Consider the following 24,658-nt stretch of genomic DNA (forward strand, 5'->3'; position numbering starts at 1 on the left):
AATCTGGCATGAAGAATATGGCGAGTTCAAAACTTCGGCGGCGTCAAAGTTCACGAATATGATACTTCACGAACTCGGCGAGTTCAAAACTCTGACGAATCGACATGAAGAATACGGCGGCGTTCACGAACTCGGCGGCGACGAGTTCAAAACTTTGATAGAGTTCACGAACTCGGCGAGTTCAAAACTCGATAGAATTTTGAAGAATACGGCTTCACGAACTCGAAAGAGTTTTGAACTCGGCGAATCGACGAGTTCAAAACTCGGCGAGTTCACGAATATGCTACTTCAACGAACTCGGCGAGTTCAAAACTCTGAAAAAGAGTTCAAAACTTCGATAGAGTTCACGAACTCGGCGAGTTCAAAACTCGATAGAATACGGCATGAAGAATCGGCGAGTTCACGAACTCTGAAAGAGTTTTGAACTCGGCCGAATCGACGAGTTCAAAACTTCGGCGAGTTCACCGAATATGCTACTTCAACGAACTCGGCCGAGTTCAAAACTTCTGAAAAGAGTTCAAAACTTTGATAGAGTTCACGAACTTCGGCCGTTCAAAACTCGATAGAATCACGGCATGAAGAATAATCTGGCGAGTTCACGAACTTCGAAAAGAGTTTTGAACTTCGGCGAATCTGACGAGTTCAAAACTTCGGCGAGTTCACCGAATATGCTACTTCACTCGAACTCGGCGAGTTCAAAACTTCTGAAAGAGTTCAAAACTTCGATAGAGTTCACGAACTTCGGCGAGTTCAAAACTCGATAGAATACGGCATGAAGAATCTGACGAGTTCACGAACTTCGAAAGAGTTTTGAACTCGGCGAAATCGACGAGTTCAAAACTTCGGCGGCGAGTTCACCGAATATGCTACTTCAGCGAACTCGGCGAGTTCAAAACTCTGAAAGAGTTCAAAACTTTGATAGAGTTCACGAACTCGGCGAGTTCAAAACTCGATAGAATACGGCATGAAGAATCGGCGAGTTCACGAACTCGAAAAGTTTTGAACTCGGGCCAGAATCTGACGAGTTCAAAACTTCGGCGAGTTCACCGAATATGCTACTTCAACGAACTTCGGCGAGTTCAAAACTTCTGAAAGAGTTCAAAACTTTGATAGAGTTCACGAACTCGGCGAGTTCAAAACTCGACGAATCGGCATGAAGAATCACGACGAGTTCACGAACTCGAAGAGTTCAAAACTTCGAATCTTCGCATGAAGAATCGACGCCGAGTTCACGAACTCGAAAGAGTTCAAAACTCGGCGAATCAGAGTTCAAAACACGAATATGCTACTTCAACGAACTCGGCGAGTTCAAAACTCGAAAAGAGTTCAAAACTTCGATAGAGTTCAAACTCGGCGAGTTCAAAACTCGGCGAGAATTCGACATGAAGAATCTGACTTCACGAACTCGGCGAGTTCAAAACTTCGAAATGAAGAATCAAAACCCGAGTTCACCGAACTCGAAGAGAGTTTTCGAACTCGAATCTGAAAAACCACGGCGAGTTCACGAATATATTCAAAACTCGACTTCGAGTTCAAAAACTCACGAAAGAGTTCAAAACTCGAAAGAGTTCAAAACTTCGATAGAGTTCACGAACTTCGGCGAGTTCAAAACTCTGGCGAGAATCGACATGAAGAATACGACGAGTTCACGAACTCGGCGAGTTCAAAACTCGGCGAATCATCGGCATGAAGAATTCAACTTCGAGTTCGAATCGGCGAGTTCAAAACTTCGACGAGTTCACCGAACTCGGCGAGTTTCATCGACGAAATCGGCGAGTTCAAAACTTCGGCGAGTTCACCGAACTTCGACGCGAGTTTCATCCGCGAATCGACGAGTTCAAAACTCGGCGGAGTTCACCGAACTCGGCGAGTTTCATCCTGAAATCTGACGAGTTCAAAACTTCGGCGAGTTCACCGAACTCGGCGAGTTCAAAACTCGACGAATAATCTGGCATGAAGAATACGGCGAGTTCACGAACTCGGCCGGCGACGAGTCCAGTCCACGAAATTATGCGTCTCTTTAAACGAGGGTATTAATCATAACTATAATCATAGCAACCTAAATTAAATCAAAATTCAAGGTTTTATGGTATAATGACAATCCAAGTGTCAATTAAAGCATTATTAATAGGCAAGCACCATAACCAAATGTGGACTATAGTTGAAGTGCCAAATGATACCTGTCAGAGAAGAAGAAACCAAGTGAAGAAACCTAATTGCCAAATGATGAGAAGAAGAAGCCGAGAGAGCCGAGCCGTCGAGAGAGAGAAATTTAATTTCGGTTTTTTTTTTTGGTTAGATCGGTTTGAACTCTTTGGTGAAGATCGGTTTGAACTCTTTGGTGAAGATCGGTTTTTTTTTTTTTTTTTAGAGAAGAGGATGAAATATCAAAATATCGGTAAATATCGGTAAATTTGGTGAATTAGATCTTGAGATCTAGAGGGCTCGATCGGACGGCTCAAATGAAGAGTGAGATAAGGGTGGCACTCTAAGAGTGGCATTTATTTGAAAGTGATGACAAGAATTCTGTTATTTTATATTTTATAGACCACTCAGCCATTGATGATTCTCTATTTATAACTCACAAATTGAACACTGATAGTGTATACAGATATTTGCTTCATTGATTCACAATATCCTGTCCTTACTTTTGTTCCAAGCTTTTTCTAGCACCATGAACAAGCTATTTCAGCCTCATTCATCTAAGCTCTTTGTAACATTCTCTTTGTTGTTGCTTCTAATACTTCCTCTACTAGCCCATGGGGATTGTACATGTGATCCTAAAGAGAGTGATGGAGCAGGCAAAACGAAGGCGCTTAAGTTTAAGGTTGGCGCAATTGCTTCAATCTTAATTTTTGGTTCTATAGGAGTGTGCATCCCTGCATTATCAAAAATCTTTCCTGCCTGTCAACCAGGAACTGATTTATTTTTCATGATCAAAGCCTTCGCTGCTGGTGTGATTTTAGCGACCGGATTCATTCACGTATTACCAGATGCGTTCGACCATTTATCATCGCCGTGTTTGAAGGAAAATCCATGGGGATTTTTCCTTTTACTGGATTTATAGCGATGACTGCTGCGATAGGAACTTTGATGGTAGATACTGTTGCAACAAGTTATTATCAAAGGTTACATTTTAGTAAAACTAAACCAGTGAGTATAGATGTAGAAAAGAGTGGAGAACATGCTAGTCATGTTCATGTACATAGTCATGCCACACATGGTCATTCTCATGGGTCTGCAGTTGAATCTAGTGAATTGGATGGAGGTGATCTTATTCGATACCGTGTAATATCACAGGTAATTATGTTAATTGAGTTTACTTTGTCTTTCTTGTTATTTTATTTCTGTATTTCTTTAGAGTTTTAAGATTTTCAGCATTTCCTTACTGGCATCTCATATAATTTTGCTTATTTTATTTAAGATCTTTTTCCTTTTCATTCTTATAAAAAAAAAAAAAAAAACTCTCACAGTAGTTCCTTTTCTAGGAATTTGGTGGTTGCCAAGGGATTTTCATTTTGAATACTATAAGAACATTGTTTTCTAATTTAGTCTTCTGAAATGGGATCTATTATATTGTACGTTGAGGCAGGTTTTGGAGTTGGGAATTGTAGTACATTCAGTGATTATTGGAGTTTCTCTGGGTGCATCTGGAAACCCTTCTACAATAAAGACTCTGCTTATAGCCTTGAGTTTTCATCAGTTTTTTGAAGGAATGGGACTCGGTGGATGCATATCTCAGGTATAAAAGCCACATAATCCTTTGTTTTTTTTTTTGCCTTTTTCAAAGCCTTTAGATTCAAACTAGTAATGCCCCCTATATACACATTACTTCTGAAACTCCTGAGTATACAATCAACAAACGAAATCTTGCTGTGGGTTAAGTAGTACGTTAACGCAGCATCTTTTGTTGACTTTGTTTGGTGGGTTTATATCAACTTCTGAATTCTGATCACTGTTTGGACCATCTAGTGGGTCCAATAGCCAAATTCATAGCAACATAAGTGAAAAACAGTGAAAGTATCATCTCTCCCAAAGTCTGTGTAGAGTGTTACACTGTAGTAGCATGTCAAGGCATTTATATAGAAGTATAATAATATATAGATAGAACAGACAATTGTAGACTTGTAGTTATGGTCCCTGACTTAACTGGTGGACTTTCCCAATGTATATATGTGTAGTGGAGTAATTAGTCCTTCAAAGTTACCATTGCTTGTTTACTACTAAATCAAATTTTGGCTGCATAGATGATAGATTAAACCAAAAAGAAAATGTTTTATTGAATTTGAGGTTTAAATGAATCCTTAAACTCATCATTGATTAGGTAATTATTTACATTTTTTTTATATTAATTTTGCAGGCAAAGTTTAATACTCGAGCGGTTATTGTTATGGCACTTTTTTTTGCCTTCACAACTCCGGTTGGAATTGCAATTGGTATTGGTATTTCAAATGTTTATCAAGAAAATAGCCCAAGCGCTCTTATTGTTGAAGGTGTTCTAAATTCTGCTTCAGCTGGCATACTAATATATATGGCATTAGTAGATCTATTGGCAGCTGATTTCATGAGTGCCAAAATTCAAAATAGCGGAAAACTTCAGCTGCAAGTAAATGTTTGTCTATTAGTTGGGGCAGGCTTGATGTCCCTTTTAGCAAAGTGGGCTTGAAGCTATTTAAAATAGATCAGTCATCAATATATAGTTCGTCAACGATGCTATAAAAATATAGTAATTACAATGAGTACATCAGTGAGCTCGAACACATTTGTTTTCCTCATGAGATCAAGCTTTTTCAGAGATGAACAGGTGTGGATATGGAATAAATTTACAAATCGATTTTCTTTAGAAATGTTCTATTAAGTTTACAACATGATACGGTCTTCAGAATGTAATATGTAATGTAAGTTAAGAAAATGTAATGGTTGCTCTGTTCCTACATTAGTACATATTTGTATATATATGTACTCAATATCAAACAGAAGCAGAATTTGGTTTACTACTACAGGAGTACAGGTTCTTTTACAAAAGTTTTTAGCAGATAAGTACACTACTTACAAAGTTACAAGTCTGTAAATCTTTTATTTTTATATCATTGTCACCAAGCATGCACGGTGCGGGTTTAAAATGGTGTCTTGAAAAAAAAAAAAGTTTGTGTTTTAAACGGAACGCCTTGGGAAAAAAAAAAAGCGGAAAAAAAAATAATATAAAAAAGTGGGGCATAAAAAATGCGGGTTTAAAATTTCATAAAATAAAGTTTAAAACGAGTCATAATAATATTTATATAATATGTAAAAAAAGCGGTAAAACCGATGATAAATAATATAATAGATAAGGAGTTTGATTTTTATAAGAGTGGAAAAAAGAATACACACATAAAATAAAAATAAAAATAATACAAAATGAAAATAAAATTCAAATAATACGAAAGTATCGATTATCATTACTCATCCAAATACTATAAGTTTTAGATTCAGTGCCAAAACACGACTCAAAATAAGATACTACTAATTACCAACCATAATGGCATAATTAAGTACTACAAATAAATTAATAACTTTAAAATTTTCAATTAATTATTAATAGTCCAAAGCAAAATAGAACGGTCTCAATAAGTCAATCTAACGCCCACTCTTCAAAAAACTCCAAAACTCTTTTCTTTTCTAGCGTTTTCTTTTAAAAAAAAAAAACGGGAGATTTTCAAAATCTCGAATTTGAAACGTTTTTTAAGTTTAAAACGCGTTTTTTTTTAAAACTTGGATTTTAAACTGGAACCAGACGTCTTGCCAATATCTCGGGTTTTAAATGAGTTTTTTTCAAAAAAACGCCGTATTTGATCACAATGTTTTATATATGTTTAGATAAAATCTCCCATTTTAATGCTTGTTTTTCGTGTTGGATGACCTAATCTTCTTTGTTTATTCTAGATTTGACAAACTTTAAAGTATATATGGCGCGCAATAAAAAAACAAATTATTTATCTACAAGTCAAATAATTCATTATTTCAGCCCTTCAAAGTTGTGTAGTTCAAAATTAAAACTCTGTACTTATGTGGAGCTGCTCTTATAAGTGCATTTGTCCGCTTTTAAAACATAGATAAGGACTACATTGGTTGAAATTGCTGTTCTCCGGTTCTCACTGAGTACTCTCTAAGTCTCAACATAATATTGTTTTTTTCGCTACAATCAACATAATATTGTTTGACTTCTAGGTAAAATAAATAAATGTTTACTTATATGATGTCCAACCAATGTGGGGAACCTTGAATATGATATCTTTAAATATCAACCCCTAATCCAAAGGTATATGAAATTGTGAATGACCAATATCATATATGGAACTCTCTCTCTCTCGTCACTAAACACGAGGAAAGCGTATAGGCATCTTCATCACCAATGAGATAGGCGATTAGCTCCATGTTGTAGTTTGTTCTAAAGAATTCAGGACAGCATCAGAAGGCTTCAGACATTACTTTTACATTTTTTAGAAGACATCATATACTCATTTTTTTTCATATACTCATTGACTGATCCAGGTAGGGAACGGGAAAAGCAATGGTAGTTTGAGACTTATTCCCTTTCTTGTAGTTGGAAAGATCGTGCCATGCAGTAGTCATTCTTATAGATAGCTAGGTACAAAATGCGATATTCTTATATATGCAAAGAACTGTTATACAAAATTGTTCCTATTGAAAAAATATAGGACCGTGCCTAGTATTTTTGTGAAAGATTATCTGTATATAGTAGTTAAAAATGAACAAGAAAGCACCCATTTGGAAAGGGTTGACGGAACTATGTAAAACTCAGCAACTTCACAAAAGCATGGGACAACAGAATAATTTTGTACCTTCGTTGTACCTTGCGCTTAATTATAAATGAAAATTGAAGTTCTCTTATTTCCCCATCCATTGATCCATGTAGACATGTAGTGATTGTCTCGGAATGAGAGTAGTATGAGACAGCAAATCAATTTCGTATAATTATGTATCTTAGTTAAAAGTAAACAAACTTAGACGTTATATCAATTTTTCCAGTTAATTTTTCGATCTACAGAGTTAACTTAAACACTTAAATATTAGGTTATTGCAATTTCTGTTCATTATGTATTTATGCTGTGTAAAATTTCAAAGTGAAGTAATTCTATTTTATCTGTAGAATATGTGCAAGGATCTGTGCAGACTGGACTTTTCACAAAAAACAAAATTATACCCCAATTCAGATCCAAACACCCGCATGGAGTGATATCTTCACCGCATGCGTCTGCATATATTTTTTCATGTTTTCATGTTTTCATTCACAAATTTTACAGAGAATTCCTACATAAGTAAAAGACCTTACTTCTCCCTCCAAACCCAGTACGTTCAGACAGGAACTTCTGTACAAGTTCTTCAAGGATTCCCAATAAAAACTACATCCTACTCTATTGTATGCACTTCCTTCCACATCTCTCTATGCTTTCAACCCGAGCTTACCGTATACTCTTCTCCCAACTCACAAACATCTCTCCACAATTCTAAGTACCAAACCGACTTAGTTGATTTTTGCCAGGGACCAACGACCGTTGTTACTTTTCAATACACCAATATGTTTAAAACTGTGAAGATGAGCCTCTGAAATTCAAATAGTCCTACCTAAGTTTCACTCTCAACTCTGAACTTGTTTGCCTCAAAGTTTCTTACTCTAAGGAGCATAAAACATCAATTAGAACTTACAAAACATATAAACAGGCAGACCAAACTTGATGTGTATCAAATACTTGTCATAAATGTAAACAAACCCGCAAATAGTTCTTGGGTTGATGCCATAATTTCTTCTGAAGGGAACATCCAGCTTTTCCACCTGTAAATTTACTGTCACAAACTCGATATGGTTTGCTACTTTTGATGGGAAAATATTGCTCTAGAAACGTTGACAGGTTACCTGCAAGACTGCGAACAATATTATTCTTCAGGAAAATGCACTAACATGAATCCTTGGTGTTCTGCAAGTCATAGCATCTACCTATCACTACATCAATTTCTCCTGCAGTTCTTTCTCTTGTATCTTTTCCCAAGAGACTTTGTTGTCAGCCAATTCCTTCTTTTGGAACCCTGGTTGACAATTCCAAAATAACTCTTCCTGTTTTCCTCTGCGTCAGTTTTCCAGAGCTCATCTCATCATCTCAGGTTTCCTCCTGCTTGCTCCCAAATTCTTTTCAAAACTAACAAATGATGTTCAATTTATTTTCAATGACTACAAATGTACATATTTCTTGAAAAGACAAATATCCTGACCAATGAATGCCACTGTTTTATTGGATCAAACATTCAGACAGTCAATTTTCTTTGACTACCTGGATTAAGGAGCTCTTGCTTTAGGTACCCAACTTCCTGCCAACAGCAACTCCAAATCTACTAACCTTGCCAATATGTCAGTTTGTTATGTGTTTGAGTCCTTTTTAAGGAATGTGCTCCACCGATTGGCCTTTTCAAGTTTTCATTACAATCATGGGTAAGTAGAACAACTGCTTATCAAGACTGGAGAGACACAGAACAGGTGCACTTCAGCATTGATATATTCATCCATTCAAGATGTGCATGAACTCATGAACAACAGATATTCTTGTTGAACGTAACAAGAGACAAGTTTCTGAATCCCAATTGCTCATCATCCATTTTAACATTTTACCCATATTTCACTCTGTAAAGTTGAAAAATAATAACGACCAATAATGAGTGCACAAAATCAACTAAGTAGGACTCCTAACGATACAACTTTAGTCTTGTTGGAAAATCACCACCACAGCCACCTCCACTAACAACAAAGGATCAGATAAAGGAATTAGAAGATAATTCTAAATGAAAGAGATGGAGCAATGGGAATATGGCAGTTTATATGGATGTGTTGAATAGACCAAAGGGAGCAGTGGAGAATGAACTACGGAACAGTGTAAGTTGACAAGCAACTGCAGAAATGTTTCCGAGAGTTCACTTTGGAGAGGAGTTAAGCAACAGAGTTCTTATACCGCTGAAGACTATTAAGTCTTTGGTGTGAAGACCAAGGAGCTACGACTACTGACCATTTCTCCACACCAATGTATAGCGGGTATACTATTATCCGATGAACTTTGCAAGAAGAAATCTAAGATGGAAAATGAAGGGAACAGAGCACCTATTTAGGCCACCATGGTTTGGTTTGAGGTCTCTCTCTTTTGTTATGACCCTCTAAAACCAGCATAGGTTCAGTGAAATACTCGCGACATACCATATTTCATCTTGCTGCCAAAGTACACTGGAATCTCATTGATGTTCAGTTTTGCGGACACAATAAAAATAGGGGTTTAAAATTTTAGATTACACCTCATTCTCTAGTAGTCATTTAGATGAAGACTTTGGGAGAGATTAGTTCCTGAAGACAGATCAACTGCACCACAGAGGCGGATTTGGAACCCTCTAGCAAAGCATTCTCATGTCTCCATGAGATTTCAGTTTAGTTTGGCAGCAACATGAAACATGGTATGTGGCAAGTATTCCAGTGAAGCTAAACTGACTTAAATGGGTGGGGGAAAGGGAAATCTTAAACCAAACCATCCTGCCCTATAAAAAGATGCTCTGTTCTCCTCAGTCTCCATCTTAGATCCCTTCTTGCAAAGCTGACATCTGATAATTGGTAAACCCATAATACATTGGCGTGGAGCGCAATATCTTCTTTGCATCTCTCCACATTACATAAGAAAGGGAAATGCAACAGAGCTACTCACTTAAAGATGTAGCACCATATTTTTCCTTAACATGAAAGCCCCGCAGCTTCCTCAAGAAAAAGAAAGGAAAATAGAAAAGAAAAAGAAAACATGAAACATGGAACAAAACAATTGATAATATTGATAGTTACAATTAAGAACATGATTTACTTTTATTGACCAGTCAGCAAAAGCCTAGTCAGCATAATCAGTTATGTAACTGTGTATAGTTAAATCTGTTTAGAAACAACTACAGTTAGGGAGTTATAAGTTATAACTGACTCTGTTCTACAGCTGTCAGAGAGTATGAGATTCTATAAGTAGGATACATGTAATATCTTCTACAAGCAATGAAATTATTCCTAAGTTTTTATGCTGTCTCATTTCTCCATTTCATCTTTAGCAAAAGTCTAGTCAGCATAATCAGTTATGCAACTGTATTTAGTTATATCTGTTTTGTAATTACTTCAGTTAGTGAGTTATAACCGACTCTGTTGTACAACTGTAAGAGAGTCTGGGATTCTATAATTTTATAAATAGGGCACAAGTTTTATGATATACAAGAAACCCAATTATTCTAAAGTTTTTCTGTTGTCTCATTTCTCCATTTCATATTTAGTTAAGTTTTCAGTTTAAAGCTTATTACTCAAAAACAATCTTCTAGTTCAACTCTTCAACTATGCAAAACAGACTAATGGAGTAAAATCTTTCAACCTAATATTAGCAAGTAGCCTGAGAGCAGAAAATCTCATGCTGCTAAAACATGTATGACAAACTAACTTCTGGTACAACATATGATCATTTAAGAGTGAAATAAATAATTACAAGAACAAGGTTAATCAGATCAGAGATTGATCATGAATATAAAGAAAATGTACACCATTACCAGGCACAGATGCAACGAATGTCACTGAAGCAACTCTTTTGGTGTGACCTGACCATAAGACATCTTTATTGACAAAGCCAAGCAACTCGAGCTGCAAAAATTTGCCAAATAAGAATAGCTCCAATCAAACCACGGATGCTATGTCAGGGTGCGCGTGATGACTAAGAAAATACTATCTTGGTTGGTTGAAACTATTTTCTGGCTCCGATTCAAACCTATTATCTGTTACAGTCTCGCCTACCATAGCGTCTTTGCCTTCGTTGAAAAGATTGTAGAGCCTCTATGAATTCAGCCTCTCCAAAATCTGGCCAAAGCGATTGTACAAAGCATAGTTCCGTGTAGGCCAACTGCCACAGTAAAAAGTTGCTCACCCTCAGCTCACCACTGGTGCGGATAAGCAAATCTGGGTATGGGAACTTTGTACAGTTTGTTTCTAGTTCCTGTTCAATGAGACACTCATTAATTGATTCTGGTTCGATTGAACCTTCTTTTACTTTATAAGCAATGTTTTGGCATGCTTGTACTATGTCAGATTGCCCACTGTAGCTAACTGCAACGATTAGTTGGAGTCCCAAGTTATTCTTGGTAACTTCTTCTGTGTTAGCTATCAGTTTCTTTTAAGGAGTTTGGGAGCTTTGAGGAATCTCCAATAACAGAAACTTCGTATGTCTTCCCTGATCCAAACAAACAAATGAGACATGTTCTCAATCATAGCTAAACATCCTCCCGAGTTCAGTTAAAAATCTAGAGGATATATCATATATAAAACCACGCAACAAGGATGACATATTCTCATGTTACGCTTTTTTTTTTTTTCGATAATATATTCTCATGCTACGTTTTATGTTTGAAGGACTGGCATGTTCCAATGTTGAACAAGGAAACACATAGATATCTTTTATTTGTTACAACGAAAGCTTCAAATGGAAAGACAGAAAACCGTAATAACATATGATAATGGAAATAATATCTCACAAAGAAGAAAAGAACAAAACTAAAAATTCAGTAATTATCAAAGAACTCATAAATTACACGAAATGACAAATTATTAACACAGCTATGTCAGTCTACTGGAAGAGTATATACAACATGCATTACCAATGATCCTTATAAACTGACAATTTCGTATACATCATGGATTTAAATCACAAATGCCATGTCAATGCTGTATTAATTGTGCAGCAAACACCAACACTTCTCCAATTTTCACAAATGGCAGTATAACTACGATAATTTCAAAAAAGTTACCTCATGAAATTATCCACTTCTGCCTGTATCCCTCTTTCAAACAAGCTCATCAAGAACTCAACCTCCATCTGCAACACATAAATCAAACTCAATACTCAACAACCAAAACCACTAAAAAAAAACAACAAAGAACAAAACAGATAAGCGAACTAACTTTGGGCCGGTTCCAATTATCACAAGAGAAGGCGAAAACACTAAGAACTTTAATTCCCCATCTACAACAAAGCTCAATAAGGTTTCTCAAAGCGCGAACACCCGCTTCGTGGCCCGAACTGAAAGCCAAACCATTCTTCCTTGCCCACCTAACATTTCCATCCATTATAACTGCCACATGTTTCGGCATAAACTTTCGTTCAAGACCCACTGGTAATAACTCTTCACTTCTCTCTACTTGTTCATGTTCTAGCTCTTCAATGCCTGAAATCACAGCAGAAATGGGTTTTGGAAGAATGGCTGAAGGGAAAACGCGGGGAAGTTTGTAAGAAATGAGGAATGGTTTGTGAGAGGAGAATTTGAGGATGTGTGGTGTTGGTGATGGGGTTTGTAATAAAGAGAGCATTTCTGCTGTGGGTTTAACAAGTGTGGGTTTAAGACTTCAAAAATAATAAATTGGGTGGATATGATTTATGAACGGGTTAATATTTTGGTCGTTTGTCTTGTCACATTATTGATTATTCGACGTGGAATTTCTTGAATCACAAATATGATTGTGTACAACACATGCCTCTCACTCTCTCACTGTAAACCTCAACTACGGACAAGTCATTTCCTCTGTACAGAATGGAAAATTTTAGTATACATTTTACGCAAACTACCACAGATTGCTCACCCTAAGGTTAGTACTGCTGTTGGTGAGGACATCTACTTACTGGCTTACTGCTTCTGGAAAACACAACAAGTGAAGAGAAAATTATTGTGACACACTGTTGCGACCGCCTGCTTTGTTCAATTCTGGTACAAGTGTGTTTATAATGTACGGACTAATAGCAAGCAGTGATTTATATTCACTTATAGTTAGTTCCCTGTGGACTAAAGCTCGATCCGTTGCTGTTTTCTTCATGGATCAGACCATCTTTTACTTTCTGAGCTATACTTGGCAAACTTGAACAATGTTGAATTGTCCAATATTGCTTAAATCAATCAGTTGGAGGAAGGACTAGTACTTGGTAGCTTCTTCTGTCTTAGGTATCGGTTCTTTTAAAGGATTTTGCAAGCTTTGAGCAGCTCACGTCAGAGATACTCGAATGCCTACTAGATATCAAATCAAAACAAACCAATTATGTCCAGAAACAGCAAAGTTAGATAAAAATACCCTGGTAGACATGAATGCATGGTTACCAATTAATGAAAAAATAACAAAGGAAAAAATTCGAGACCGTTTTCTAGTATATAATATATATTTCAATTGGTAAAACAGAACTTATGTGTGTCATTAGAAATGTGTCGAAGACATAGTCACACTATCACCGGAGTTCAGCGTGTGAAAGCTAAGTTCTGGCAAGTTCAAAGCACATGGTACGCCTCGTCAAATGGCAACAGAGCATACTTAAAGATGAAATAGAAGTAAACGCAATTGAAGAATTTGAAGGAAGAATGACATTGTCGCACCAATCTACTATAAATAAAAAAATGATATGCATTCATTATGCTGTAGAGATGATTCACTCGAAAATTCTACACTGATCTCATATTACTGCATCTTGAAATACTCAATGTATAACCACACACCAAATATAGAGTCTCTTATATAGAATATGTACTCTGATACACCCAGATTCTATAGTATACATCGATTTTTAATTCCTGATTCTAGAAGAAAACAGATGCAAGAAACAGGAGCAGGAAATTATCTCTAAAAGTTCTGAACACTTGGAAATCATCAAGACTAAATAAAAAGGTAACTATGAAAATGCAGCAATATTAGTGTTGGCTTGGAATGTCATTCCATTGGAGTCCTAAAATTACTAGAATTTTCTTGTAGTCTTTAAGATATACAGTGTGTTTACCTAAAAATCCTTTATCTAGTTGCCTTCTATTCAGAATATTCATGTTCCCTTGCCTACTTATCCCTATCATTCTCATATGCCCTTCTTCTTTGCTTTCTTCCCGGACAATTACTTTCACCAAACAATAGACACTAATAGTATAACATACTAGTTTACCTTCATACACGTAGACATAATTGACCCATTCAGAATTTACTCATGTACTTAGTAAAACCATCTGTAATATGTCATAAACTTGTATAGAAATGGTCATAACAAAATAAAAATCAATTAGTCTGATCAAGACTAGGAATCGGAGCAGGGTAAGTGACTAAGTTAAAACTTATTTTTGGTCAACACTAAGACACTAAGTTTCAAAGAGAAAAATTGAAGTTTTGCTTCAGAGATGGACTTGCACGAAAACAGTCCCACGAGCTAACACCTCCAAATGATAATCCCAAAAGCCAAAAAGAACAGTGGCTCAACTTGTAGCCATTATCCACTGTTGCAATCTCAAGATCAGAACACACTCAAATCCGAGGATTAGCAACTCAGTGTTTAACATCTGACAAGATGAACGGTCAAAGTAGCAATAATTCAGTTATTAACATTAAAATGCAAGACAAGCCTAACAATAACTAAGAGATAGGGACTTATGGCGGACAAGAACTCCTGGAAACCAATTTTAGTTATTTTGGTTTATAGCCTTTGCAAGCATGAGTGAAGGATGCAAGGTTTAAATAACCATATTCATTACATGCAAGAGACTAAGATCATAGATTTTACACCAACCTAATGTGAGCTAAACCCGCCTGACTGAGATTAGTACAAATCACTTAAATCAATTCATCTATAATAACATTTATGTTTAACCATTACATGTAAGAGACTAAGATCATAGATTTTAGACCAACCTAATGTGAGCTAAACCCATCTGACTGAGATTAGTACAAATCACTTAAATCAATTCATCCATAATAACATTTATGTTTAACATAACACTTACAGTGTCATGTATTAAAGAAAAGACTTTAATAATGACTTCAGCATAAGAAAATGTTTCTCAAGTATACGCAAGATAAGAATGAAATGAAAAAAATAAAATAAAAATGTTAACCTTCTTCAACGAGAAGTGAAATGTCATATTGAAAGCATATATTTCTCCAGCTGCAAATCTGAAACCACATCCTTCCAATGGTACAATCAGTACATTTTTGTCTTGGAAAACCAAAACCAAATGTTTGAGTTCCAAAATTCTTTGAAGTAATAATAAGCTGCTAAAAGTCATACCATACCAAACAAGCAAACAAACAGCAGAAGTCCTTATTTAGCTCTCAAGCGCTTAAAACTGACAAGAATTTTATACTTACATATGTACAGGACAATCAAGTTGTAAACTTCTACGGACGAAAGTTGCATAGAATAAGGGTGCAGAACTTAACTCTCACTCTTACTTCTACATTACATGAACTCTCATCACCAATCATAAGTTTGAGTGCCAATATGAATATTCCGTAATTCCAATCTATATTATTCACAATTACAAACTTTTCCTTCCTTCCTTTTCTTTTTCTAAAAATGTAAGCTATTTTCCGGATCTAAAGAATTAGTGGCATTTATAACACTACAGCACTGAAAACAAAGTACAATGTTAAGCTTATAAAAGCTTTTTTTTATTGGAATCTATACTTCATAAAGCAATAAACTGAAATTTCAGATCACCGTAAGCATGTTCTTCCATTGAAACAATTTTAGCATATGAGTGATAAATAAAATTCTAGTCCCCAGTCACGTAAAAAAATACATGTGAAAATGCAACTCACCAGTCACGACTATCATCTTTCAAATACAAACAAATGTCCAAACCCAAGTCCCCCATTTCAATCTCGTCTTGTGGAAACAATCACAACGGGGTCAGCCCAAACACCCCTTCTCTCAAAACCACATACTCACAAGATGATTCCGGCAAATGAGGCGCAAAAACAACTTGCAACTTCCTCCTAGTCCTCACAACACCATTATCACCCTCGGAACCCGTCCCTCCACCAACCACCTCCTCATTTCTCGACAAAAACAATCTGGTATTAACACAATTAGCCCAAGACAGACCCAAAGCAGGACAAACCCTTCTCCCAGAACTAAACAAAGACCCGAAATTCCCAATCCTTATTCCATTCCCCCACTCCCAATAACATCCACCACCTGATTGGTAACCAACACGGCCAAATCAAATTTAGTCGCATACATCTTCAACTTGGCCGCAATCCTAAAAAGTACAAGGACCGCCTCTTCAAATCCTTTGAAGTATTATCAAACTCAGAACGAAACAATGCAGCAATAGAATCAATAACAATCAATCTGACCGGTGAAGTTTGAAGAAACGCGTCGAGTCCATCAAGCAATGCAAGTAATTCCTCCACAGAACGTACGCCGCGAACGAATATATGATCAAGTGGATTATAAGAGGAGGAAGAAGAAGGGAAAATGTTTGAATGAGAGGAGAGAAAGAAATGAGAAAGTTGATGAAGACGGCGAAGGGGGAAAGGGAATTCAGTGTGGATGTAGAGTGAAGATGAGGAGAGACCGCCACGTGTAAGTGGGAGTTGTGAAGAGAGTAGTAGTTGGAGAGATAATTGTGTTTTCCCACAGCTACTTTCGGAGACGAGTTCGGTTATTGACTTAGTTGGGATTCCACCGGATAGAATTTTGTCTAGGGCTGGACAATTTGTTGTGCATTTTGACGTCGATAGGTTTACTGGATTTATTGGCTTCATTCTTTTTTTCATCTCATTTGGGGGTGGGTTTTCTTTTTAAGGAAGATTACAGTCGAACCAATTCAAGACAAAACAAGTCAACACAGCGTAACAAACTTGTAACTGTTCATGTTTTAGTATATAAACATGTAAGAACATCAGTTTTTACTTTCAATCATTCTTATATTCAGTTTATTTTAGTAACAGAGCGAGAAAATGGCCCTGCACACATCAATTTCAATTATCAAATTACTAATCCTCATTCTTCATTTTCAATCAATCAATCAAAACCCTGCTTTACCATCAAACACTAATTCAATCACAAATGAAATTGAAAATCAAGCAATTCCTCAAATCAATGGGAACAACGCCTCTGTTGTTCTTCCGGCAATCTCTATTCAGAATCATGATTTTGTCAATAATTTCAGTGTTGTTGCTCAAAATCCAGCACTAGCTTATCAACATCAACAACAAGATCAGAATTTTCAATCCTTCTTTATGCAAAATCAGCATTATCAACAAAGAAAATCAAGATTCTCATAAGTTCAATCAACAGAATCAAGGTTCTTATAATTCAATTCCGATTTTTACAAGTTATAATGCTCCAATGGCTGATCCACCTTCAACTACATCGTATTCTTTTCAAAATATCTCAAATATGGTTCCTCTGAAACTCAAACGTGAGAATTATTTGATGTGGAAGCAGTTATTTCTACCATTATTGATTACTCGTGATCTAATGGGACTCATTGAAGGTACTTTATGTCCTTCTAAATTTCTTATAAATAATAATGGAGTTGTTACAAATATTGTTAATCCGGGTTATATTGCTTGGATCAAAAGAGATCAAATGCTATTAGTATGGATGAATGCTACTTTGTCTGAAGAAATTTTATCTTATGTTGTGGGATTGCCAACTGCAAGAGATTTATGGATTATATTAGAAATTAAAGGAGATTAAGTACTATTTCTGTAGCACATGTTATGCAATGAAAGAATCAATTGCAAGATTTGAAGAAAGGAGAATTGTCTATGGATGATATTTGAAGAAGATCAAGATCATAGCTGACAGTCTTGCAGCATAATGTTCAACTATTATAGATTCTGATTTGATATATCACACATTAAGATGATTACCTGAAGAATACAATTCATTTATAACATCTGTTAGAACTAGATCTAATAATGATCTTGTGCATCCTGAGGAGTTACATGGCTTACTATTGAATGAAGAAATTACTCTTATTCAATGAAATAGAGGAGTTTTCAATTATGAGCAGATTCGATCATCAAGCATTTGCAGCATTTAATCTTGCTGGCAGAGGTTATTCTTATAATTACAACAGAGGAAATGGTAGAAATTTTGGCAGAGGCAATGATAATAGTAGAGGAAACTGGAATAATGGTCGAGGAAATGAATCTTATAGAGGTAGAGGATTTCATAATGGTCGTGGTACTTATTATAATGGTTAAGGATTTTACAATAATAGTGGTGGATACAATCAAGGATATAATAATGGTGGCAGTTATAATCAGAATAACAATTCATTTGGGTCAATTTCAGGATCATCAAGACCACAATGCCAAATTTGTAACAAATTTGGCCATATTGCCTTGGATTGTCATAACAGGATGAATCATAGTTTCATTGGTAGGCTACCACTTGCAAAACTTGCTATGCTGGCAAGTTTCAATGATACAGATCCTCAGTCCAATGATTCTCAGTTTCATGCTCAGCAGAACAATTCTTATCAGTTTCAGGACTCTCATCAAAATGACTTCACACCTTCCTATCAGGTTCTATTTCTCAGCAAAATGACTCTAGCTTGTTGGTATGCTGATACTGGAGCATCAAATCATCTTACTACTGATCTCAACAACTTAGCATCTCATTCAGAATATAAAATAAAGGACACAGTACTTGTTGGCAATGGCCAAGGTTTGCACATTCTTAATACTAGTTCTACTTCTTTTCATATTCCTAATACTAATCATGCTCTACATCTGAAAAATATTTTACATGTTCCTACTATAAAGCATAATCTTCTCAATGTACATAAGTTTGTCTCTGACAATCATTGTATGCTAATTTTCACTTCATTCCTATGCCTTTTTTTGTCAAGGACATGGCATTGAAGAGGATTCTTTTCCAAAGACAAACTAAGAATGGTCTCTATCCTTTGCATCTTTTATCACAATCTAATGAGTTCATTCAATCCCCAACTGCATTCATATCTAATAAAGTACCAAGTGCAACTTGGCACAACAAACTTGGACATCCTGCAACTCCTATCTTTCACAAGCTTCTTCAAACAGGATGCATTTATGTTCAAAGTCAGTCAAAGAAACTTTCTTTTTGTAATGATTGTGTTGTAGGAAAGATTACAAAACTTCCATTTGTCTCTTCAGTTTGTAAATCCACTACACTCTTACAATTGTTACATTTGGATCTTTGTGGTCCATCTCCTGTTGTTTCAATTGGTGGAAATAAATTCTTTGCTACAATTGTGGATGATTTTTCAAAGTATTGTTGGTTTTTCCCATTACAATTTAAATCTCAGTCCTGTTTTGTATTTAAATCCTTTAAATATTTCATTGAGAATTTTTTGTCTCATAAAATCAAAATAGTAAGGTTTGACAATGGTGGTGAGTTTATCAGTGGCACTCTTGAAACTTTTTTGTATACATCTGGTATAGCTCATCAATTCACTTGTCCATACACTCCAAAGCAAAATAGAGTTCTGGAAAGAAAACATCGACACATTTTGGATTTGTCTAGGACTCTCATTTCTCAGTCTTGTATTCCTTCAAAATACTGGGGAGACCTTTTTTCTACTTTAGTATATCTTATAAATAGATTACCATCTTAATCTCTGTTTTTCATCTCACCTTAGGAAAAGCTTTTCAAGAGAAAACCTAACTACTTAACACTCAAAACTTTTGGTTGCACATGTTATCCATGGTTGAAACCTTATACAACAAGTTAGAATGAAGGTCTAAACCTTGTGTCTTTATTGGCTATTCTTTAAATCATAAACGTTATAGATTCCTTCACATTGAGTCTGGTAAAGTTTTCATTTCAAGACATGTCATTTTCAATGAAAATTGTTTTCCCTTCAAAGATTCTAGTTCTAAACCATTTTACAATCTTGATCTTCCTAAACAATTTCTAAAACAAACTTCTACTTCAAATCCGCCTACATCTTCTCAAACTCAATCCAATACAACTCAACCTTCTACCAATCTTGTCAATTGATTTGGACAAATTCTTTGAATATTTAATTACGTCGTCTAAAACTTGTCAATCAAAACAAATTTCAAAAACGGCAAAATAATCAATAAAATATAATTATAATAGTGGTAAGTGAGGTATCGATCCACATCTTGAAATGAATAAATAGGAAAGAAAAGATTTCATAAACCAATAGCTAACTTGGTGATTAATATTAAAATAATTGTTGAGGATTTCTAATTTCTTATCTAAACTAAAAATAAAAGTAACTTGCAGGAAATAATGACTAACTTAAGCAATTAATTTTCAAAGATCAATTTATCAAAACCCTTGGTAGAAAGTTACTAACTCACCAACAATTATTGTATTTCATTTTTATACCTCTTGTTAAATTTCTCCGAAACTTCACTAAATCTTAAACGCTAGTTCTAGAATTAATGGAAATTATAACTTTAAGAACTAGAATAAAACATCTCAATATTAAATTCAATCATCTATTCTCTTTGACTCCAAATGAAGAATTTTTAGGCATTCAATGTCCACAATATGAAGTACAAAAAATCCTAAAAATCCCTTAATAACTAATAAAGTTGAGTCTAAAAATTTTTTAACAAAAAGAATAAACTAACAATGGAAAATACCCCGTATTTTTCACGGTGATAGAACTCATGCACATTTAACCTTAGTGTAAAAATCAATTAAAAAGAGGTATCATTGTATTTCATCAAAAACACATATAGTGGAGATTCTAACAAAAAGGACAAAAACAAAATAACAAGAATTTCATGGAGAGCTTTCACTTTCCACCATGGGGTGGAAGCTTAGCCCTCCATGCTATTAATTAACATGAAATAATAATTAAAGACAAGAGATAGAGTGAACATTGAAACCGCCTTTATTGCTTTGATGTTGATCTTCATAAAATTACACACTCAATAGCACTTTTCCTCACTAATTAAATGAACAAAAACTATAAAACAAAATTTCTATTACTTGGATACTAGAATGGAGATAGAATGGATGTCGAATGGGTGTGTCCTTAATGCCAATTCTCTTATCTATTTATAGCTTCCACAAATAAGATATTGGTGCATATAATATATTCACACAAAATGGAAATAATATTTAGGATATGGGAAGAAAATATAAGATAAAAAAATTTAGGAAATGGAATATAAAAAAGATATTAACAAGGCATTGTGAGGGAATGAACTATAAATTGGTAATCAAATAAAGGATAAAATGGAATGATATGGTTTTGAATTAGGAATGAAGTGATTAGCAAGAATATGGAGGATATAGGGGAATATATATATGGTGACAAAAATATAAGGTATTAAGGAATAATTTTGTATGATGAAATTAAGGGAATAAATGATTAATGGAAATGGGGATATTTAATGGGGTGAAAATGGTAAGGATATATAGTGGTAGTTTTGATTATCGTTTCTTGATTTTCTTCCATAATTATCAATTCTCTAACATTTCTTTCCATTCTTGATAGCAGAATTTATTCCATGAGCTCTCACTTATTGATTCTTGAAATGATCCTCTTTGGCTCATGTGCTCAGACTTTGATTGGGCTTTGACCAATATCTTTATTTCCTACAAAAAAACATTAAACCAAATTAATAAAACATATTTTGCATGAGACTTTTCCAAAGACATGCACATATATGCAAATAAACATTTATGACAAAAAAAATATGCATAATGACATTGAATAAAGCAAATGTATGGTTTTACATTAAAAATATGCAATTAAGTATAAATGATATTATAAAGTGCCTATAAAATTATATATAAAATATACAATTTTAGGCACTTATCAAACATCCCCAAACCTACATTTTGCTAGTCCTTGAGCAAAACAAAACAAAAGAAAATCCTAACTCACTTTCGTAGGAATCGCAATTGCACTTAGCTTGTGCAACAAGCCGTTAAACCTCGCAAGGTTACCCCTAGAGGACGAGTGTTGTCTCGTGAGGGTTTGCAGAGAATATACCTACAAAATTCTGATGTTCTAAATTAGACTATAAAGACTCGATTATCAAGGTTATCACCTTAAGTTATCTTAGCAAAGTCCTTACATCTCTTTTGGTAATAAACTTCAATTTTCGTGATACCAAAGTTAATGAGAATGCAATAAACACAAGCATTAAGCAATATAAGCACTATGCTATGAAAAGATGCAATGCTATGCACAAGTAACTTCACTTCTGGTATCTTTAGAATGAGTATAATCATTAACTTGGGTTCTCACCAGTTGTGTCATAGTCATCATAACTCTCAAGTTGTGGGTTCTCACTAGTTGTGTCATAGACACGTATCACTCATATTATTACACTCCAAGTCAAGGTCTCTCTAGTGTGTGAGGGCACACTTAATCCTTACACTTTTAATGACTAACCAAAGAAGCCGAGGTCGATCATCACATCATCTTCTTACTTAATTTCACACCACACTTAGCCTAGGAAGCTAGAGGTCTTAAATGGGTTGTAATGGGGCTTAGGTAGGGGGTTCACAAGAAAAGGAATGGATATTTCAAAGAGTTATTACTTGAGAGAATAGGGTCTTCACAACTACTTAGAGAAACTTTGAACTTTAATGCCCCTTCAATTCAAATTGTAACTTTCAAGGAGGCCCAAGATTTTGTTTTTTATTTTTATTTATTTTATTTTATTATTTTTTGGAGGTGGGCACATCTTCTTGCCATTTTGATTTTTAATTGACTTGCGGCAAGGTCTTAAAACTCTAACTTTTCTGTTAAGGAAGCAACTGACTTTGAGTACACTTTCTTTATTTTCTTCACAGCCATCCTAACTCTCAAGTGACAACTTAGGTAGACTATATTATGGGTTAAAAGATATGGGTTAAGGAGTTTAGTTCACAAGAAAAAGGCTTAAAGAGCAAGGCTTCAAAAGGGCTTCTAAGGAAATGATATATATAGGTGGGATATATCAGGCTCAAATGGTCAAAGAAGGCCTAAATTCTACCTAGGTGTCCATGTGGTGATCCAGCAAGAAGAAGTGTGTATTTCTCTACTCGGAAAAGCTTCATCCATGGTGTCATCACTCAAGAAAATTCACACATAATGCAGGCTTTTGGCTCAAACTCACAGGTTTTGTCTAGTTAATTCATCTGACACTTAGATTCCAGAAGTTCATTACTCATAAAATGCAATGCAAGATTTGTGCAAAGATACTCAAGGACTAATGCAAGGTTTATTACACTCTAATTAACTCAGATTTCTAAGAATCAAGTCAAAGTATGTAGCCAAATTGAGACTTCTAGACCTATTTCACCATCGAAAGTATATAATATCATTTTGAAAAAAAAAATGGTGTTCTAGGTTTCAACTATGGGATTCTTATGATAATAAAGGTTTGAACACCTTTAGGTCTATTATCATACTTTTGACTTGATTCTTAGAAATCTGAGTGAGAAATTTTTAAATTTCAACACCCCCTAACCTAAATGAAACATTGTCCCCAATGTTGCCACCAAAATAACAATAATGATGTTAAGGATAAAGTGAATGTAAGTTTGGAAAGAGAGAAATTAAAACATTTTACCTTATTTGATGCTTATTTACTAATCACATTTTCTGCCAATAAAATAAGAATGAAAGCACAAGGAAATGCAAGTATACTACAACGACTATATACAAGTGCACCCCCAAACCTAGAGTTTGGAATAATAGGTACAAAACTTTGGGTTGCCTCCCAAAAAGCGCTAAGGTTTATGTAGTCAACCCGACGCAGCGGTGATCAAAGAGATTATCAATCCTGATAGACAAGATCTTCTAGAAGTACTTCCTCCTACTTCTGGGGAACGTAACTCCAAAAATGGTTTCAAACGTTGACCATTTACATTAAAAGTACTACCATCTTTTGGGTTCTCAACTGTGATTGCTCCATAATTAAGGAGTGACATGTGTGACTATGAAAGAACCTGACCAACGAGTTTTTAATTTCCCAGGGAACAAATGAAGGCGGGAATTATAAAGTAAAATTTTTTGACCCACGAAAAATTTCTTCCTCATGATTTGGTTATCATGTACCCTCTTCATATTGGCTTTGTACTCTTCATATGCATCATTCCTAATCTCCTCAAGCTCATTTAATTGCAACTTCCTATGGTCACTAGTCTTGACAAATTCAAAATTAAGGCTTTTTACGGCCTAATAGGCTTTATACTCTAACTCTACAGGCAAATGACAAGGCTTACCAAAGACTAGACGATAAAGTGACATACCAATGGGTGTTTTGAAAGCAGTTTTATAGGCCCAAAGTGAATCAGGGAGTCTTAAACTCCAATCTTTCATATCTTGTCGGACCATCTTTTCAAGGATTTGCTTAATTTTCCTATTAGAGACCTCGGCTTGGCCATTGGTTTGGGGTGGTAAGGTAAGGCAACCTTGTGCGTAACCCCATATTTCTTCACTAAACTTTCAAAAGCTTTGTTGCAAAAGTGTTTTCCCTCATCACTAATAATAGCACGAGGAGTACCAAATCTTGAAAAAATGTGTTCCATTAGAAAATTGACAACAACTCTGTGGTCATTGGTCCTACATGCAATAGCCTCAATCCACTTTGAGACATAGTCAACTGCCACTAAAATATACTCAAAGCCATGGGAGTTAGGAAAAAATCCTATAAAGTTAATACCCCACACATCGAAAACTTCCACAATCAGAATAGGAGTAAGAGGCATCACATGCCTATGAGACATACGCCCTAGGTGTTGACATTTACTACATGCTTGACAGTACGTATGGGCATCATGAAACAATGTAGGCCAATAAAATCCGCAATACAACACTTTTGCAGCGGTCTTTT

The 24,658-nt window shown here is 35.3% G+C and overlaps 4 protein-coding genes across 4 annotated transcripts; 2 read left to right on the plus strand and 2 right to left on the minus strand.

Annotated features, from left to right (window-relative positions):
• Positions 1–2,552: 2,552 nt before the first annotated feature.
• On the plus strand, positions 2,553–4,997 carry LOC147473252 (zinc transporter 8-like). The gene is given in 4 exon segments (XM_086587678.1): positions 2,553–3,043; positions 3,046–3,300; positions 3,593–3,742; positions 4,361–4,997. Coding segments are annotated over 4 exon segments (1,080 nt in total). The 5' UTR covers positions 2,553–2,674; the 3' UTR covers positions 4,667–4,997.
• Positions 4,998–10,405: 5,408 nt separating this feature from the next.
• LOC147473253 (cis-prenyltransferase 4, chloroplastic-like) lies at positions 10,406–13,022 on the minus strand. Its single transcript, XM_086587676.1, has 3 exons — positions 12,002–13,022; positions 11,848–11,915; positions 10,406–11,273 (listed from the first exon to the last, which is right to left on the minus strand). Exons 1-3 carry the CDS (start codon positions 12,404–12,406, stop codon positions 11,207–11,209), a joined length of 540 nt encoding a protein of 179 aa, XP_086443802.1. The 5' UTR covers positions 12,407–13,022; the 3' UTR covers positions 10,406–11,206.
• A 2,633-nt stretch (positions 13,023–15,655) lies between these two features.
• On the minus strand, positions 15,656–16,756 carry XRCC3 (homolog of X-ray repair cross complementing 3 (XRCC3)). Its single transcript, XM_086587674.1, is given in 3 exon segments — positions 15,656–16,011; positions 16,014–16,111; positions 16,114–16,756. Coding segments are annotated over 3 exon segments (879 nt in total). The 5' UTR covers positions 16,619–16,756; the 3' UTR covers positions 15,656–15,735.
• A 305-nt stretch (positions 16,757–17,061) lies between these two features.
• On the plus strand, positions 17,062–19,120 carry LOC147473255 (uncharacterized). The gene is made up of 3 exons (XM_086587675.1): positions 17,062–18,014; positions 18,150–18,524; positions 18,709–19,120. Exons 1-3 carry the CDS (start codon positions 17,813–17,815, stop codon positions 18,747–18,749), a joined length of 618 nt encoding a protein of 205 aa, XP_086443801.1. The 5' UTR covers positions 17,062–17,812; the 3' UTR covers positions 18,750–19,120.
• Positions 19,121–24,658: the final 5,538 nt, after the last annotated feature.

Source organism: Coptis chinensis, unplaced genomic scaffold (genome assembly GCF_015680905.1).
Source record: "Coptis chinensis isolate HL-2020 unplaced genomic scaffold, ASM1568090v1 utg3087_pilon_pilon, whole genome shotgun sequence".
NCBI classification, from domain to species: Eukaryota; Viridiplantae; Streptophyta; class Magnoliopsida; order Ranunculales; family Ranunculaceae; genus Coptis; species Coptis chinensis.

What these genes read in the sequence shown, in the direction of transcription:
- LOC147473253 (XM_086587676.1), bottom strand. Translation starts at nt 12,406, where the DNA reads ATGCTCTCTTTATTACAAACCCCATCACCAACACCACACATCCTCAAA. An exon ending in ATAATTGGAACCGGCCCAAA is followed by an intron (nt 11,916 to 12,001) that starts GTTAGTTCGCTT and finishes TATGTGTTGCAG; the next exon opens with ATGGAGGTTGAGTTCTTGAT. An exon ending in GAAGTGGATAATTTCATGAG is followed by an intron (nt 11,274 to 11,847) that starts GTAACTTTTTTG and finishes TGTTTGGATCAG; the next exon opens with GGAAGACATACGAAGTTTCT.
- LOC147473255 (XM_086587675.1), top strand. Translation starts at nt 17,813, where the DNA reads ATGAAGAAATTACTCTTATTCAATGAAATAGAGGAGTTTTCAATTATG. An exon ending in AGGAAATGAATCTTATAGAG is followed by an intron (nt 18,015 to 18,149) that starts GTAGAGGATTTC and finishes GGTCAATTTCAG; the next exon opens with GATCATCAAGACCACAATGC. An exon ending in ACTTGTTGGCAATGGCCAAG is followed by an intron (nt 18,525 to 18,708) that starts GTTTGCACATTC and finishes TTTTTTGTCAAG; the next exon opens with GACATGGCATTGAAGAGGAT.